The sequence below is a fragment of the Budorcas taxicolor genome, chromosome 14, assembly GCF_023091745.1.
Source record: "Budorcas taxicolor isolate Tak-1 chromosome 14, Takin1.1, whole genome shotgun sequence".
In the NCBI taxonomy this organism is placed as follows: Eukaryota; Metazoa; Chordata; class Mammalia; order Artiodactyla; family Bovidae; genus Budorcas; species Budorcas taxicolor.
In genome coordinates this window covers 46,726,833-46,741,934 of record NC_068923.1, presented here as the reverse complement: position 1 = coordinate 46,741,934, position 15,102 = coordinate 46,726,833, and the positions used below count along the sequence as shown (strand labels likewise).

At 42.0% G+C, this 15,102-nt stretch overlaps 1 protein-coding gene across 2 annotated transcripts in view; it reads right to left on the bottom strand.

Moving 5' to 3' along the window:
• SULF1 (sulfatase 1) overlaps positions 1-15,102 on the bottom strand; it is a 92,961-nt gene that overhangs the window by 68,551 nt on the left and 9,308 nt on the right. For both annotated transcript variants that reach the window (XM_052651433.1, XM_052651432.1), the window contains exon 3: positions 7,755-7,994. In XM_052651433.1, the coding sequence (XP_052507393.1) occupies positions 7,755-7,994 (240 nt within the window). The remainder of the gene's footprint in view (positions 1-7,754; positions 7,995-15,102) is intronic.

The window sequence follows — 15,102 nt, the reverse complement described above, 5'->3', positions numbered from 1 at the left end:
AGGGTTTTTTTTTTTCCCCCCATCTTTCCCTCTTTTTATAAAAGATCATAGTGGTTAGGAATATAAAGCCTGGGGCCAGCCTGCCTGGGTTCAAATCCTGGTTCTGTTACTCTCTAATTACATGTCCAGAGGTGACTTACTTAACCTCTCTCTACTTCCAATTCTCTTGTTGGAAAACCATGAAGAAGATGATGATAATAGTGGAAGGGATATTGTGAGGATGAAAATGAATTAATACATATGTAAAGCACTGAAAACAGCACCTGGCACATAATGAAGGCTTATTAAGTACTGCCACTGCTGGTACTGGGTTGGCCAAAAAATTTGTTCAGGTTTTTCTATATCTTATGAACCTTTTGGCCAACCCAAAATTATGATATTTGTTTGTTGTTTAGTCACTAAGTCATGTCTGACTCTTTTTGACCCCATGGACTGTAGCTGGCTAGGCTTCTCTGTCCATGGAATTCCCCAGGCAAGAATACTGGAGTGGGTTGCCCTTTCCTCCTCCAGGGGAATCCTCCTAACTCAGGGATGGAACCCAATTCTCCTGCATTGGCAGGCAGATTCTTAACCATTGAGCTACCTGGGTAGCCCTAATATTATGATTACCATCACCATGATCATTAGCTTTTCAACTCTGGGTTCTGATTTAAATAACTTACCCTCCTGAAGTGCAAGGAAATTCTGTTCTAGAGTTCTGCCCTGCGCATCTGAAAACATCGCTGGTGAGATTACACAGTTTTCTCCCCTAATCTGATTCATTTTTGTAGCAACAAATTCTCTCCCAATTGGCTGACATTTTCTTGCTTAATTAGTTTTTCAGATTTTTTTTCTTGCTACTTTTAGTTTTGTTCTCTGTTTTTTTTTCCCCCCTCTCAAGGAAGCCAGGCCAAGTCATTCCTGCCCTTTCCTCATTGTTTTACTCGTTAGGTTATTTAGAACTGTTTTCTACCCATTGCCATGGCTATCGCCCTTTCCCTTAATCCTCCCCTTATAAACAATTCCTTTAAGTCTCTTAATAGTCCCTGTTATTCACTTCAGAACTCCCTCCAGGTTTTCCATGTCTTTGTGTTAATGGGGTGTAAAAAATGTACTCACTATTCCAAATGTGTCCTCACCCATCACTCTTGGCTCCAAGGGAGACGGGACCTTGTGCATCAGGAGGCAGTACCCAGTGTTGGCAGTGTCAAGTTACTCAGCCTTTAGCGTCACCTTCGAACACTGAGGCTCATTTGTAATTACCCCTGGCCTCTTTCAACAACACTTCCTGGCAGTGCTCTGCAATTGATTATCTGGGATTCTAATTATTTTCCTCCAGATGCACTAAATTTCTTCCTCCATCTCGAAGGTGAACTTCATTTTCTTGCCCATATTGCCATTATATTACATGTCGTTTGAAGTTTTTCAATCCTTTAGCTTTGGCAATTCAACTCAACTACTGTCTGAAAATGTCACTAGCACACCATCTACCCCTCCTCTCTTCTCTGGGCCATTAAACACTTTCCTTCACAGCTGTTTAGAAGGTGGAAGGTGGGGTTGGGTGACAGAGAGAAAGATCAGAAAGACCTGACCGTAATGACTGTTGACTTCAGTCAACACTACTTCTGTCCAAAACTACCTGTTACACAACACTTAGAAAAATTTCCTTGAACTGTTTGAGGCAAAAGCTTTTATTTTAAGATTTGCAATAGTAACTACATATACAAAAGATTTCTGATGCTGTAGAGAAGTCAAATGTTATTTAATATAACAAATAATGTACTAATTGAGCTCTCATTCCTTGCAATGATTCAATTTGGGGTGGCAGGATTTCACTAATAATAACTATAAATTTACATGATTTTGAATCAAGTTAAAATTATGATTTATTCTTATGTCACCTCATACACATGAGTTTGGTTTCCCCAACTAGACTGGAAGTCTAGCAAAGACAGGAATCTTACTTTATATCTCTTTATGGATCAAAGTCTACTATAGTTTTAAGGATAATGTGACTCAATTAATAGCATACTATGGTGAACTCCGGGAGTTGGTGATGGACAGGGAGGCCTGGCGTGCTGTAATTCATGGGGTCGCAAAGAGTCGGACACGACTGAGCGACTGAACTGAACTGGTAGTATGCTACATCTTGTTTTTGGGTACTTATCAAAAATTCATAATACTATCATTCATAAAAATAAGAATATTAGTTTGTTTTACTTTTACTGAACTCTATTAATACATTTTAAAACATCTCATACTAGAGAATAAATATACTTTTTTATGAGTATAAGAAGTATAAGTATAAAAGTATAAATATATACTTTATATTTATATATTTATATACTTATATATATATTTATATATATATATTCTTTTATATATTTATATACTAAATATATACTTTATATTACATGGGGCCTTCCTGGTGGCTCAGGCTGTAAAGAATCTGACTGAAATGAAGAAAACCCAGGATCTATCTCTGGGTCTGGAAGATTCCCTGGAGAAGGGAATGGCAACCCATCCCAGTATTCCTGCCTGGAGAATTCCATGGACAGAGAGCCTGGCGGGCTACAGTGTATGGGACTGTATAGAATCGGACACGACTGAGCAACTTTAATTTCACTTCATAAGTAACATAAGTAAATTTTATAATGTAAAAAGACACATGAAAATTGATTAACTTGTCTGCAGTGTTTTGTTACAAAAATAATTCTTTACATAATTTTATTGCAGGTCTTTATTAAATATTGTCCCTTCCACCCCAGTGATGTGAAGCAGAATTAGTATGACTAAAATTTAATTCACCTGTGAATTTACAAATCCTGCGGTATGATTATAATTTGAGCACTACCATTTTTAAAGGAATCAGTATGATTACAGTGATTATAATAAAATAACAATATAATTTTGGATAGGAAAGAGAACTAAGCAATCCCTCTAGTCCTATCTCTGCATTCTATAGGTTAGAAAACTGGCCTGGAAAAGTTCTCGAAATAAGTTCAAGGCAGAGTAAGGACGTGATTCCAGTTCTCCACCATTTGGTTCAGGGTTTTTCCCCTAATACTTGATGTTACCTCTCAACTATGGATTATTACTGTCACTTTAAAATTTATGCCAGGTCTTACATTCATGTCTCTACTCTCAAAAGAAATTTAAACTAAAAATTTTTGAGTGGATAATCAGGTAGAATTTTCCTTTTTATGATAGATAATACAATATTGTTACCACTTCACTTAGAACATAAAATGCAATAGAAATGTTATTGTATTTTCCTTTCTTAAACATTTAAGCTGTTGTGAAGTCATATTTTCCATGAGTAAAGTTAGAAAAATTTAGGTTATAGTCAGTCCAAAAATATGCCTCGGTTCTGAAAAAAGAAAATAATGTCATACAATGGTAAGTACAATACTGGATCAATTCATTTAAATCTATGTACTCTGGATACCTCCCAAAATAAGCCTCTCAGTAGTTTGTCTTCTCTGAGTTATTCTTCGTAAAACTGATTACTGCTTTGTGCTTCTCGCTAGATGGATCTTTATGTATAATACAGCTTCCGTCATTATTTTTTCTATGTTCTCAGCTAAATGTTCTAAAGGATGCATTTATTGTTAGGAAAACAATAAAGTCTTTATACATTCGTTCCCCCCCACTAGTTTAGTGGTTCATAAATAATTATGCTGGTTTAAAACCTACACACCAATTCTCTTAATTTCCTGAGATGTCTATCATCCTGATGTGCTTATTTGTAGATTTTCAAATGAGTCTGTCCCTGGCTGGATTGGTAATTATTGTCACAGAGACATCTTTGCTTCCTAACTGTCTGAGACATATCAATATTTTCCCATTAAAGATGAATTGAAATTATATAGCTTATTATCACTGCTGTTTTAGCCTTCCAATTTTTACCTTTTCCGATTTACTAGAGGGCACTCTCAAAATTTATTTTCCTGGGTGCATATCATCCATTTTTTATTCCTAGCAGAGTGTTTGAAAAAATCTTAAGCATTTGGAAAAGTCCTGTTTTCCTTAAAGAATTCCTTTGCTTTGTAGAATGACTCACTGTAAATTCCATTATTACCTAGTTCTAGACCCCAGGGAAGAAGGTTGGCTACAGAATATGAGTTACTTTCCAGAAGCAAATCTCCTCTTCCTGAAGAAGAGAACTGACTGAAGCAGGCCCAATGGACTGCACCATGAGACTGCTAGTTGTCCCTGGGAAAGGCTGATTGTCTGCAGTTTCCTCCTAGACATAACCCACAAGGCTAGGGTACTATACTGGAAACAGCCCCGAAGACCAAGGTCTTGTTGCTCACGCTTCCTAGCAGAACATCAGATGGGTCATTTTCAGCAAGTCCTCTTACCTTGTGGGTCTAAATTTGTTCATCTGATGAGACTTCCCTGGTGGTCCAGTGGTTAGCACTTTGTGCTTCCCTTGGTCAGGGAACTAAGATCCCACACCTTTTGGGTGGTGTGGCCAAAAAGTAAAAATAAAAAAAAAAAAAACAATTGTGAAATATTTAAGTTTGTTTATCTGTATATGCTTAGTTGCTCAGTCCTATATGATTCTTTGTGATCCCATGGACTATCCCACCTGGCTGCTTTTCCATGGGATTCTCTAGGCAAGAATACTAAAGTGGGTTGCCATTCTCTTCTCCAGGGAACCTTACCGACCCAGGGATGGAACTCGGGTCTCCTCCATTGCAGGCGGATTCTTTACCATTTGAGAATAGGAGAACTGAACGAAATGATCTCTGAGGTTTACTCAAGCTCTCGTAACCCACTGTAGGATGGATACAGCATAGGATAATTTAAACAAGTACCAGAATACACTCCGCTTCTTAGAAGCAACAGATTTGTTTTTTCTTGGTGACCCAATGAACTTTGTACTAGATGGCGTTTCCATTTTTGCTTTTGCCATCTGGAAGTTTAGCTTCAAATATGCAGCCTTTCTCCACAATTCTGTGGCATGTCTGTGGTTTGTATATTTATTTGTGCCTTGATATGAACTGGTTCTACCCTCCATTTCTACTGGACAGGGTCCTTATTGCTCTGTATCCTATTATGTTTTATGTGTCACTATCAGGCACTTCGGAATGAGGCATGATAGAAATATAGGTCAGGAAATAAGGTAACGGGAAGAAGAAAGATGGAGTCAAGTGTGCTAGATTCAGACTGTCACTGATGAGCTTGTGACCTCAGACCAACTCTCCTGAGTTTCTGTTTCTTCACTGGCAATACGGGTAAATCCTTTCAGGGATTAGGTGAGAAAACTCAGCTAAAATGCCTGGTACAGAGGAAGCAAGCACAAAATATCAATTTCCGATTTTTCCCCTTTCTTTCTGATGGCCCAGCTTTACTGAAGTATAACTGACAATCAAAAATGCTAAGGTTTATAACCCAAAGGCCCACTGTACAAAAACACTGTGAAACAGGAACCATCGCCAAGCCAATCAACATACTCATCCCTGTACATGTTCAGTAGTTTCCATTATTTTCTGTTGTGATAAAAACACCCAAGATCTAGCCTCTTAGCAAATTTCAAGTACACAATGAAACACTGTCAACTATAGCCAAACCACTGTTCACTCTCTCTCCAGACTTCTTTTCGTTCGTCCCTTTCTTGGTTTGGCCCTGAAATGTATTCGTAAGCCGTAGTCAACAGCTCTAAGTCTCAGCAGGGTTCTTGTTGTCACCCATATCTCTGTTTCCTAGGACAGACCCCAACCATGTTGGTCTGGATATGACGACTGTTCTAACTCCCTAGGTTCCAACTCTGTCTCTGCTAATAGGAATTAAGTTACAGGGACAGTGAGAGTTGAAAGGCACTGACTTCACACAATGCTTCCCATGAATAAAACACAATTTGGTGGTCAAAATCAGGAGTCAGGCATCAGGGGACCATTTCTGATTTTGCTTCTGAGCTGGTCACACAGTATTTGAAATCCTCACCTCAGTTATAAAATGGAGCCAAGTACATTTGCTGTTTATGAATCCTACAGGGATGTTGGAGAGATTTGCAAATTGCTTTAGAGCTCTCAGATGAAAGGTGCTATAAATTTAAACCACTTATGTGGGAAAACACTCAGGATAAGGCTCTCCGAGTAACCTAGTTTCTTTCTGAAGCATAAGCAGACATGTTTGAGGCTCATGGGAGGAGTTCCTTCTGGGAGTGGAGGCTTTGAGATGTTTGCGGGTGACAATGCTATCATCTCCACAGTCAGTATTTTCATCCATAAATAACAAGTATTAAGTGCCCACAAGGTGTTCTGCACAGAAGCCAATGACCACATAGTTCCTAAATCCAGCGAGAAAGATTAATTTCATTTTTAGAAGAGATTTGAGAGAGAATCAGTTCAGTTCAGTTGAGCTCAGTTGCTCAGTCATGTCCGACTCTTTGTGACCCCATGAATCGCAGCACGCCAGGCCTCTCTGTCCATCACCAACTCCCGGAGTTCACTCAGACTCATGTCCATCGAGTCAGTGATGCCATCCAGCCATCTCATCCTCTGTCGTCCCCTTCTCCTCCTGCCCCCAATCCCTCCCAGGATCAGAGTCTTTTCCAAGAGAATACCTTTATCCAAAATCCTTTCAAGTCTTCAGAATAGAGAATCTGTAGACTTGAAAATCATTTCCAAGTTTTTAATGATGACACCTGGAGTTCTTCTGAATAAGTCTAGTTGGTTCTGAAAAAATTATTTTCCATTACAGCCCTCAATCAATATCTGGGTTTCCTTTCCTAAAAAAATGCTCAGACTATGTCTTTCCCACTCCTAATTCTATTAAAATGGTTCCACTCCCCCAAAGATAGTGGAAACTGTGCTGTCTAATACAATATGGTAGCTATTGGCCACATGTGGCTAAGTTTAAAATAATAAAAAATAAATAAAAATTAAAAAAAAAGAAATGCTCAGAAAACCTAACAAGAGCATTTAAATGCTTGGTGAATAAAGGCTTTGGGTCAATCATACAGGAAGGAGCCTTGCTTATTTCTTAGAACGACTGGCATGATGTTTATGATCTCTCTGGAAGGAGGTCCCTAATTTGCAAGACACCAGTTAACCACACCCCTCATCTATGTAGGTTAAATGGTGATAAAGTGTGTACCATGGGATGCCCTCCTTTCCTGGAAAATAAGGGTGAACATTTGAGATCTAAAAGTAACCACAATGAAGCTAAAGAAAAGCGGAATCCTATTAATTATGAGTAAGTAAATAGGTGAATTAATAAAGCACACCTCATTGGATTATTTCATTCAGCTATTTATGAATTCAGTAAATAATTTTGATAATCTATTGTGTCCCAGATCCTGGGATAGGTGCTCTGCATGCAAGAATGTGCTCAGTTGGCACCAGGACCTGGAAATTTGGGCGGTTGAGGTAAGCAGGCTCATGGGATAGAAACTCTTCAGTTGCAGGTTGTCTGGAAAATTCCAGTTGCTGGGTGCTCTGATGGAACAGAGGACCCTGGCAGGCTATAGTCCATAGGACTGCAAAGAGTAGGACATGACTTAGTGACCGAGCATACACACACGCACGCACTGATGGGGACAACTTTTTCCTCACGTGTCCACTGAGAATCATTCTGACTTTTCTCTAAGGGATCTCTAGCTGGGACAGTCATCAGAGAGAAAAATAAGGGATGCAGAGGGAGATAAGTCTAGCTCCTTCCATTTAGGGACCGATTGGAAGCTCACAGATTTCATCACATAGTGCATTTTTCTGAGATGCGTTACCAGAATTCATGGAATTGAAGGCCTGGAAGTTTCCCTTTACCTGTTCTGTAGCCGGTGCTGTTCAGATAGACAGCAAACGTCCGAGGCTCGTGCACCGCCTGCCAGGAGGGGGAAGAGCAGTTCTCGTTGTTGGTGTAGATGTTGTGGTTGTGCACGTACTTGCCAGTGAGCATGGAGGAGCGGGAGGGACAGCACATGGGCGTGGTCACGAAGGCATTGGTGAAGGTGGCCCCGCCACGCTCCATAATCCTTCTGGTTTTGTTCATGACTTGCAGGGACCCTGAAAGGCACAAGGCCAGCACTGTTTAGCAGACAGCACTGCACAATCACCCACTGACGTCACGTGACGTCACATGATGCCACTCTGTCCCCCTGACTTGTTAATGTCCCTCCCTTGGCTTGAGGAGTCTGTAATTGGACCAGTTCTCATTTCCAGGACACAGTGCAGCACTGGGGATCCTATCATCTCAGGTATTTTGCAGAATAATAAACACATTTCGGCTTCTCCCTTTCTTAATCACAAAGGAAAAAACTGCAGGCTCGTCTGATCATTAAAGCTAGAATTTTAGAGATGAAGTAGATTAAAGGCCAGCAGCCCTCTGAATTTGATTAGAGAGCATCAAAACTCCTAGCCCACCAAACTCACACCAGCTACAAACAGTGCAGAAAAGATGGACACAGTACATTTATCGTATCAAACAAAAGAGGGAAAAATTTCTACAGTTAAGTAAAAGTTCATCCAAAATGTGTGTTTAACTAAAAAAAAAAAAAATCTCCAATGCAACTTGGTATCCCCTAGTAAACTCACCACCTACCTGGCAGGTTTTCTATCAGGATCACACGATCAGTTTATGTTTTTGCCTGTTTCCACGTCATTTAAAAAGACAGATTGTTTGTTTATGAAAGAGCTATGACTCTACTGTATTTGCATTAGCAGTAAAATATTCCATTTGAACTCTAAAGGATGAAATTGTACATAAGACTGTCGAGAAAGAAAACAAAAAACAACTCTTTTGATTACTCAATCCAGCCAAACATGGCAGCTGAACCCCATCCAAATACTGCAGGGAAAAAAAAAAAAAAAAAAAAAAGCTCAGGCCAGAATTCAATAGTCTTTTCAGGACTTGTCAAGAAATGCACTACAGAGCACTACAGCCAAGCCCATTGCATTTCAATCCTGGAGCCTCAGATTTCCAACAGGTCCTACTTCTTCCAAAGAAAGGGAGAAAGTCTATGTCATTTTCCAACAAGGAAGGAAATCGTAATGCAAACCAGGTAAGCACTCAGAGCAGAAGAGGAGCGTGCAGCCATCCAAAAAGCCACAGTCAGCCTCATATTTTTTCACATATGTGCTTTCACCATTTACATGAAAATAGAAAAGACAGTTTCTAATTGTGTCTCCTTAGAGCTCTCTACAGTATGCCTTGCTGAGGAGGATTCCAAACTGCTTTTCCTGCCCTGGTTGTCTTCAGAAGATCAAGCAACTTATTTTTTTGCCATCGATGAATAACATGTAGTGAGCACCCACTTCATGCTGAGCGTTCATTCTACCAACCTCAACTCTCTGAACTGGTCCCGCAAGTATAGCATTAACAAAAGCAATGGGAAGTTCTCTGTTGCCTCCAATCTTCACTAGTAAACTACCTAATAAGAACTTATATATGGAGATTGCTTGGAGGTATTTGCAAAGCAAGGTAGTGTGGATACAGCAGTAGCAGGGCATATAAGGACAGTGGGGACAGGAGGCAATATTTAGTAAGAACTCTGCCACAGTAGTTGAAGACAACTGGAAGGAAAGGAGGAAGAAGAACTCGGGATGAGTGAAGTGCATTGTCGGGGGCATGTGTGGTGCACTGGAGGTGGGATGAGGTAAGTGGAGTGATGAAAATGGCACATGAGTTTTCTGGAATGGAAACGAAAATGAAGACTTCTCTTGATATAGTGGGTGGCAGAGCTAGCAAATAGCTTGGTGGCTGGGGAGAGACATTCAGCTTTGACAGAACAGACAAAATGATGCAGAGTAAGGTCTTTGTCAAAGGCATGAAGGATATGTTATGATAAAAGTCTTTGAGAGGTGTTGCTATGACAATGGAAGTATGTACACAGCCGAGGAAGCAGGCTGGTCCATCAAACGTATGGCCAAAGGGTTGCTGAAACCCCCAGGTCGTGGGGTGATAAGAACTGGAACGGCGTTGTGCCTCTACAATAGAATGACTTCTTAAGAAGCAGACCTAAGAGCTTCCCTGGTGGTCCAGTGGTAAGAATGCAGGCTAGACACCAGTTTTATCCCCGGTCCAGGAAAAGCCCTCATGCTGCAGGGCAACTAAGCCCACGTACAACAACTACCGAAGCCCACTCACCATAAAGCCCATGCGCTGCAACAAGGGAAGCCACTGTAACAAGAGGCCGGTGCACCTGCATCTAGAAAGTAGCCCCCACTCTCTGCAACTAAAGAAAGTCCGTGCACAGCCAAAAAAAAAAAAAAAAAAAAAAGAATAAATAATTTTTAAAAGATTTATTTTTAAAAAAAATAGAAGATCCAAGAGATGCTGATGCTGTAATGTATCAGAAGGCTGTGTGTTGACTAACATTTTTCAGCTTGGGAAGAAAACTGGATAAGTAGTGGTTTCACTGTTGCTCAAGAAGTAACTGGACAAGAACTATGCCCTACAGAACATCAAAGAAGTGCACATTAGAAATGTTGTGTTTTATATTTATGTTAGTTGATCATAAAAGGGATAGAGCCTGGAATAAATACATGCAATGAAACACAGGAGTGGGGAGAGAGTTCGAGGTCAATGTCAAAGTCCATTCACTTATTCTTTTTTCCTCTTTAGAAATCTGCAGTGATTACTTATGGTTAACAGCTTGAATGTTGAGAAAACTTAGCAAACACTATTGACCAATTTTTATTGCCTAATGGTCTCCTCGTGTCAGAGAATGACTTCTCGGAGTTTCCTCATGAGCTTAGCTAGACTCAAATTTTAAAAAAAAAGCAACTAGAGGCCATCCCCCAAGGTTGCATCACACAGCTGCAACCTCTAGTTTACAAACTCATTTGGACCACAACACTGGATGGGAGGTGGAAATCTGATCTAAGATCATATGATATGAAAACTAGGGGCAAAAACTCAGCCCCATGCAGGAAGAACTGAAAGTGTTAGTCACTCAGCTGTGTCCAACTCTTTGTGACCCATGGACTGTAGCCCACCAGCCTCCTCTGTCCATGGAACTCTCCAGGAAAGAATACCAGAGTGGGTTGCCATGCCCACTTTGAAGTCGGGTCTCCTGCATTGCAGGCCTACTCTTTACCATCTGTGTCACCAGGGTCAGTTCCATGCATCAGTCCTGGAATTGCCCCAGCCAGGACTGTCCTCTCACTCTAAATATCACTCTTGGGACTTCCCTGGTGGTCCAGTGGTTAAGACTTTTCCTTTCAATGCAGAGGGTGCAGGTTTGATTCCTAGTCAGGGAGCTAAGATTTCACTTCTCTTGGCCAACACACCAAAGCATAAAAGAGAAGCAATATTGTAACAAATTCAACAAAGACTTCAAAAATGGTCCACATCAAAAAATCTTTTAAAAATAAATAAATAACATTCTTTTCTTAAACGACTGAGCTGGTTGTGTTGAAGAACAAAAAAAATCCCTCTAAACCCTCTGCTTCCAACTGATCTGCCAGTCAAAGGGAACAATGAAGACGTTTGGTCTTTGCTGCTGCTGCTGCTGCTAAGTCGCTTCAGTCATGTCCAACTCTGTGCGACCCCACAGACGGCAGCCCACCAGGCTTCCCCGTCCCTGGGATTCTCCAGGCATGAATACTGGAGTGGGTTGCCATTTCCTTCTCCATTGGTCTCTGCAGGTACAGTGGTAAGAGCCCCATGGGTGGGGCTCCTGACTGAATATGAGCATCTAGCTTGAAGTTTCTCAGTAAAGAGAAGATTCTGAGACAATGCTACTCCAACTTTAAAAATTACCTGGAGAGTATGTTATGTCATAGAAGAATCTGCATTTCTAACAAGCTCCCTGATGACACGGGTGCTGCCTGTCCATGGTCTACTCTTGGAGATGTAGCTGAAACCTGACACAGAGCCAGGGAAGCTTTGAGCTGGAAGAGACTTTAGTGGGTGCCTCACTTTGAGTGATCTAAGTGGTTTAGACCACTTCCAAAGCTGCAAGATAGGTAGACAGGAAGAGAAAACACTGATTTCATATTTATTCTCACAGATTTTATGACTTGTGTGTGTTAAGTTGCTTCAGTCATGTCTGACTCTGTGAAAACCTGTGAACTGTAGCCCACTAGGCTCCTCTGTCCATGGGATTCTCCAGGCAAGAATACTGGAGTGGGTTGCCATGACCTCCTCCAGGGGATCTTCCTGACTCAGGGATCGAACCCATGTCTCTTATGTCTCCAGCATTGGAAGGTGGGTTCTTTAGCACTAGGGTCACCTGGGAAGCCCAGCAGATTTTATACTTGCTCCCATTTCTAAGTGTTTCATATGTAGCAAATCATTTAGTCCTGACAATAACTTTCCATAGTGGGTGTTATTATTTATTATTCCCACATCAGGGATGATAAAGTGAGGTACAGAAGGGTTAAACAACATGCCTAGGACTGCACAGACCCTAAGCAGCAGACCTCAGATACAAATGCGGGCTGTCTGTTCAGAGATCATGCTTTTAAGCTCCATCTAGGCTGAGTACTGGCTGTGACACTGACATCTGAAGACTGCAACACAGAAATGATGTCTGCTCATAGTAAGAGTAGATCTCATTTACTGTAGTCTCATATTTTGCTTCCCAGGTGGTGCTAGTGGTAAAGAACCCACTTGCCAATATAAGAGGCATAAGAGACACAGGTTCGATCCCTGGGTCAGGAAGATCCCCTGGAGGAAGGCATGGCAACCCACTCCAGTATTCTTGCCTGGAGAATCCCCGTGGACAGAGGAGCCTGGCAGGCTACAGTCCATGGGGTCACAAAGAATCAGACACAACTGAGGGCAACTTAGCACATACGTATTTTGCTTCATCTAGCCTCTTAGGGGAGACACTAACAGACACTAAAGCCCGTCTCCTGCCTTCTTATGGACTGATTTCAGTAGATTGGGTTTGAGTGGGAGAGGGAGCATGGGCTGCAGATGTGTCTGTCTTCAGAAGCTGACAGTCACACTGGTGTTAAATGTTGCCTTTGATCTTGGAGTCCCTGGGTGGATACAGATGATGGAGTATAGGAATCATATCTCTTCCCTCTGCTGAGTCAGTGTGCTCCACCAAGGTAAGTACAAAGCCTTCTCTTTTATGGCTGTGTAGCGATTAATGTCAGCCAACAACACTGCCTCGTCCTGCACCTATGGCCACTGTGACTGCGCCATTGATTTTTCACTGGGAAACTATCCAAAATGATTCTGTATCCATACAACTAATAATTATGCATTTCCAGCATGGTCCCAGTGGATGGGACCATGTTTTGTCCTATAGCTGGGAGAACTTGGTTTTGTTTTAAGCCAGAGCTCTTCACCTCTCTGAGTTTCAGGACTTTGGTGCCTAAAATGTAGACTGTGCTGATTCTTAGTTATCAGAGCAATTATTTCATGAGAATGTTATGAAACTTTAAGGCTGAAGATTCACAAGATTACCAAGGCAGGGCTTAGGAGGATGAAGATGAGAAGAGAAAGAGTCCTGGACTTGAACTTGAGGGGAAACATCTGAGTTTTTGTCACAGATGTGCTTGAACAAGTCATTTACCCTCTTTGGATTTGTGTTTCTCAGCTGTAAAATAGAACTAATAATAGCTGTCCGGACCTGTTGGCAGGGCTGTTGAGCAAATGGCATGAGCTGTGATTTACTGTGTGATCATCTTGGCACCAAGATGTTTCATTTACTCCTGCCTTTCCCATCTCCCTCTCTGTCATCACATCTGAACTCCAAAGCTAAGGCAGGCATACAGAGGTAGCCATAAACGGCATGTTTGTGTTCCTGTAAAACTCACAGGTTGAAACCTAATGTGCTAGGTTATGGTGTTAGAAGGTGGGGGCTTTGGCAGGTGATTAGGTCATGAGGGTGGAGCCCTCATGAATGGGTTTAGCGCCCTCATAAAAGAGACCCCAAAGAGTGCTCTGCCTCTTCTGCCATGTGAGGACACAGCGAAAACACAGCATCTGTGAACCAGGAAGCAGATTCCCACCGGACACAGAACTTGCCGGAGTCTCGATCTTGGATTTTTCAGCTTCCAGAACCACGAGAAATGAATGTCTGTATAAATGTCTGTTGTTGATAGTTGGCAACTGGACGGAGAAGGCGATGGCACCCCACTCCACTACTCTGGCTGGGAAGGTCCCATGGACGGAGGAGCCTGGTGGGCTGCAGTCCACGGGATCACTAGGAGTCAGACACGACTGAGTGACTTTACTTTCACTTTTCACTTTCATGCACTGGAGAAGGAAATGGCAACCTACTCCAGTATTCCTGCCTGGAGAATCCCAGGGACGGGAGAGCCGGGTGGGCTGCCGTCTATGGGGTCACACAGAGTCAGACACGACTGAAACGATTTAGCAGTAGCAGCAGCAACAAGTCACCTCGTCTATGGTATTTGGTTACAGCAGTCCTGATGGATTAAGATAGAAGTTTACTTTTGTCTGTGCTTCAAGACTTAAAATGTTAAAGCTGGTTTAAAGATATCAATTCCCATCTACCCAGCATGCACTGTTCCCTATGCTTCTCTTAATCGAGAAGCCTGGCTTTATTATCATTTAAAGTGGTCCTTTGAGGTGGAAGCCTGACAGGGATGCTATGAAGTGACCATAATGAAGTCCAGTAGTTGGCATGGGGGCACTGCGGACTGGGCTGGCTTGAGGACAGGGAAGGTCCGGGCCACAGCTGACTCTTGAGGCTGCTAAGAAAAGCTGCCCCAGTGCCAGAGTTCTAGGTTGGGACTGGGGATGTCTGCCATCGCTCCTGCAGGGGTGGGGGTGCTTTGACAGTGGTCAGCTGTGGACTAGGATGCTGCTAGGTCAGCAGTGACTGAGAGAGAAGTGGCACTCTCTGGGAATCCCGTAAGATCTGTCAGGTTTGCAATTCTGATGGGTTAGAAATCAAGGCTCCAGGAACAGTCCTTTGGAGGTGGTGTGTACGGGGTTACTGGGGCCTGACAGAGTCAGAGCCAGGAATTTCAATCGTTCTACAAGCTTCAAGTCATTTATTCTCAAATCACATGCATGTAGAAGGTCAGAGGGGAGAAAACGTCTCACTCATCAGGATGACTTTACCAAAATCACACAGTGAACTTGAATTACTTTACGTCCATGTTAAACTCTATAACTGGAGAAGGAAATGGCAACCCACTCCAGTGTTCTTGCCTGGAGAATCCCGGGGACGGGGGGAGCCTGGTG